This window comes from Acanthochromis polyacanthus, chromosome 19, assembly GCF_021347895.1.
Source record: "Acanthochromis polyacanthus isolate Apoly-LR-REF ecotype Palm Island chromosome 19, KAUST_Apoly_ChrSc, whole genome shotgun sequence".
Taxonomy (NCBI): domain Eukaryota; kingdom Metazoa; phylum Chordata; class Actinopteri; family Pomacentridae; genus Acanthochromis; species Acanthochromis polyacanthus.
The window spans coordinates 11,978,194-11,982,303 of record NC_067131.1 but is presented as its reverse complement, the minus strand read 5'-3'; the positions used below and the strand labels follow the sequence as shown (position 1 = coordinate 11,982,303).

General features: G+C 36.1%; 1 protein-coding gene across 1 annotated transcript; it reads left to right on the top strand.

Annotated features, from left to right (window-relative positions):
* Positions 1-1,049: 1,049 nt before the first annotated feature.
* LOC110958639 (leucine-rich repeat-containing protein 51-like) lies at positions 1,050-3,585 on the top strand. The gene is made up of 4 exons (XM_022205267.2): positions 1,050-1,101; positions 1,589-1,794; positions 2,168-2,316; positions 3,309-3,585. The coding sequence occupies exons 1-4, from the start codon at positions 1,050-1,052 to the stop codon at positions 3,445-3,447; spliced, it is 546 nt and encodes a 181-aa protein (XP_022060959.1). The 3' UTR covers positions 3,448-3,585.
* Positions 3,586-4,110: the final 525 nt, after the last annotated feature.

Here is a 4,110-nt window from a genome sequence, read left to right as displayed (position 1 = left end):
AGAAATCTTAAAATTACAAATTCTTCTCATTGAATAATCCTGAATCAAAGATTCAAACATTTTTCTTTTCAAAAATTTACGACTGGGCCGATAATGTGTGCTGCGTCACACAAAAGTCCTTTCTTAGTGAAAGTACACTCAAAATTTTAGGTTACTTCGTCTTTAACCGTCCTGTTGTCCTCATATATGGGCACCAAAAAATATTGTTCCCTTGTCTGGAAAAATATCCAAAACTTCAGCAAAAAAATCCCCCAAATTTATTAAAATTTGCAAAATTTTCAGGAAGAAAATTTCAAAAATTCCTTAGAAGTTTCCCTTAAAAGTTTTATTTTTTTTAAAAAAAACAAACTCAAATTTAGCAAGAAACAAAAATCTTTTTTTTTTAAATATTTTCAAAAAAAATGAATAAAAATCTTTCAAATAAACCTAAAAATGTCTAAAGGGATTACATGTACATCACTAAAATTTCAAATGTTTTCTTAAAGAACATTCAGGAAAAAACAACCAATTTTGTTTTTTCCTGAATGTTCTTAAAGAAACATTTTTGTAAACATTTCTCTTTTTTCCATCAAAAAATGTGGAAGTTTTCACTGTGAAAATCTTTTTTTTTTTTCACAGAAAAATCCGCAGAACGACATGAGGGTTAAACATGCTGTCTATGTAAGACAAATGAAACTCTGAGAGGCTCAAGGGATCTACAAGGAAGAGCGATAGTCCAAGCCTTTGCATATATCTAATTATTTGAAATCAGATCACTTGGTGAAAATTCACAATATTTTCTGTACATGTGAGAGAGGGAAATTATGAGCCAGTTTTTGGGTATTTCTCTACTTGTTATATTTAATATTTGAAAATAGTAAGTAATTCCATTTTGGAATCCCATCACTAGGAAACAGTTTGTGTATAAGATTTTATTTTTTTTTAACATCCATATGTTTATGCTTATTTATCTAAGAGAGTCTGTGGAAGCTCAGTGATCTGTTGTTGTGATGGGGTTAATCTGAACATCTAAATACCTGCTGTTGCTGGACAGACCTTTAGACCTGAGCATGTACGGCCCTCCAGTCGATCTGTCGTTTAACAATATGCGCTGTCTTGCAGGTAGTACCATGTTTCTGTAGTTTGTTAGCTTGACAGCAAGTGAACTTGTGGTGTTTTCTTCCTTGTTTTGTGGTCATAAGTGTGCCATTTTTGATAGAAGATCCAATTTCAATAGGAAAGTGTTATTCTTAGCTCACCTATGCTTCTCAGTAATGAAATTTTGACAAAATTTCGCATGTCAAGTACTGTGAATGCTAACAAATGCCTGCTGAATTGTCTATGCGCTATCATAAACCTTCCACAATGTGGTATTGAATAGAACACTCAATAACAGAGTGTAAAAGCATTTGATAAATAGAAAATACTGAGTCAAAGAGCTCAAGGAGATTCCTCATTTTTCTGCTTCAGAGCATAAAATGTAATGAACGAGCGCTGACTGCAGTGCATTGCCTAAAAAACCTGGTTGATAGCTTTTGGAAGCAGATATATAAATTCCAATATTTCAACTCATGCTTTATTGGCTACAATTGCTTCATTTGTGGTTCAGGTGCGCTGTCCCAGGTACCCAGAAGTGGCCTGCGCCCTTTAAGCATGAACGCAGACAACAAGTACCTGAGTCGCTCTCTGCGTCTCTGTAACAACAAGATCACCAGCGTCGAAGGCCTCCAGCTCACACTCAGCCACTTTCTGGCTCAACCGTCGAAACTCGGCTGGTTGGACTTGTCCTTCAACAAACTCACATGCATAGACCGAGTGAGGCTTGTCTCCTTCTCTTAAGGGCTTTTGCATGTTTGCTTCTTCTGTTTCTTGCCTTACTCTCTTTTCTTCCTTCCTTCTAGTTTCCTCTTCTGCTTTTTGACCGATTGTAAATATTGTCACTGCACATCTGTTCATCTGTATTTATACTTCATTAAATGTATATAGAGTGGTATTTATTTAAGTTTCTCTATCAAGGATCCTGCAATTTCAAGTCCTTCTTAAATTAACCCTCTACCACTGTTAGACTTGTATTACTTTCCTGGTTTAAAATGGGCATCAGTTCGTATCTGCTGGTATTATTTATAGATGTACACATTATTGGTTTTAACTTTAGATCTTAGCTGTATGATTTGTGTCTGTGTTCCAGGTTTTGTGCGAGCTGCGAGAACTGCGTGTTCTGTACCTTCACGGCAACAGAATCTGGAATCTGTCGGGCGTAGACAAGCTGGTAGAGCTGCAGCATCTGCACACCATCACGCTACATGGAAATGCCATAGAAAACTACAAAGGCTACAGGTGGAGGCCTCATTTTCTTAACCTTTCGACAGTTTTCCTTGCACTTTGCCGACACAGACATTGTACTGATAACACACAAGGATTTTATACTTGTTGCTTGTGACAGTGGAGCAAATTTAAACTTCTTTGCGTCTAATTCGTTCAGAAGTTTCCAAACTGAAGGGCTACAGGGCCAAACATGAGATACTTAAAAGAAATAAAGAAGAAAGGCAAAGTTCTGCGATGAAATTTATATTTTTTGCCCTTTTTTAAATCAATCTTTTTGCTTTCTTGTGAAATCTTTAATTCTTTAGAATTTTACTTTTACTTTTTAGTCCTGGAACAGACGTTTGAATGAAACTGTGTGACAATTTTAGAGTTGAGCTATCTCTTCAGTAGAACTGCTAATGACTTGTAGACATTGGAAATGTGACAAGGAACCCAGACTCTGCATTTTCATAAGTTGTCACAAACCACACATTTGATCTTACGCAACTTAAATAATAATTAAAAAAAATTTCCAACAAGTGAGCCGAACTGTGAATGAATGTAAATGCAGTGATGTAAAAAGAATATTTTATTCTGAAGCATAAAATAGCTTAGCCTGAAAATATTCAAGTAAAGAATAATGCCTCAAAATTGCACTTAAGCGCAGTACTCGTACATACTAATGTGCTTAATTTCTTTCCTTACTAAGCATCCTTTACAGGCTGAAGCTCATATTGCCGTTGATATCCTGCGTAACATCAACAGATACAGACACACAGAAAGGTCACCCTACACTGGATCAATATCACATGCTTCCAGCTTCTTGATGCAATTTTCACCTCATTTCATACTATCATTGATGCAAAATAATAGGAAAAGTACAGGTAAAGTCTACTTTGCATAGACTGAAAGATATCCCCTTATACAATATTCAGTGTGAATTCATTCTGTGGAAACACACATAATGTCCACAAAGCCCCTGAATTCACAGCTAACTTAGCATGTGTGCATTTGTGTGTGTTTAGGCGTCATGTGATTTCTGCCCTCCCTCAGTTAAAGAGGATGGACTTCAGCGCTGTGACTCGTCAGGAGCGAGTTATGGCAAATGTTCGGCGTCGCTGCACCGGCTGTAGCATAAACACCAAGGAAGCTGAAGATCATTAAGTTATTGTTTCTGATTAAATGTTTTCTTGCTTCCAAAACCTGTATTTTTCTTTTCATTTTCTTGAATTGATTCTTCCATTGATTCAGTCGTGCTCGGTAAAGTGAACCACTGAATATCTATTGTGATTCTTGGGAGTCCAAAGCCTTTCCTAAAGTGCCAGCGTTCAACTAAATCTATTTTCATTTGTGGCTGGTGGGTTACATCTCTCTGTTAGTGTTGATACACTATAGTCTGAAAAACAGTGAATCATCATGAAATTATTGTTAGGCCTCTCCTGAGCTTAATGCGACAACTGGGGCCAAATTATAGGAACTTTACACTGATCTGTGTGGGTACATCCCTGTGCACTGCTCTTCATTTCCATACATTGTCAAGCAGAAACCTGGAACATAAATCAATAAAATGTTACATATTGCACTGGTCTGTCTTGGTTTAGCCCAACTTTATTTAACTTTTGCAGTGGCCAGATGTCAATTACCCTCATAGACGTCTTCACATGTTATAGATATTAAATGATTCGAATCAGACAATTAAAAAATAAACAAACAAAACACTTAATTTGGGCATCCTACTAGAAGTTGTAATATCCAGTTCATATTTGACATACAAAATTGGTAAATGCATGTTATGTGTATTAACTGTATTACTGCTTTTTTACTGTT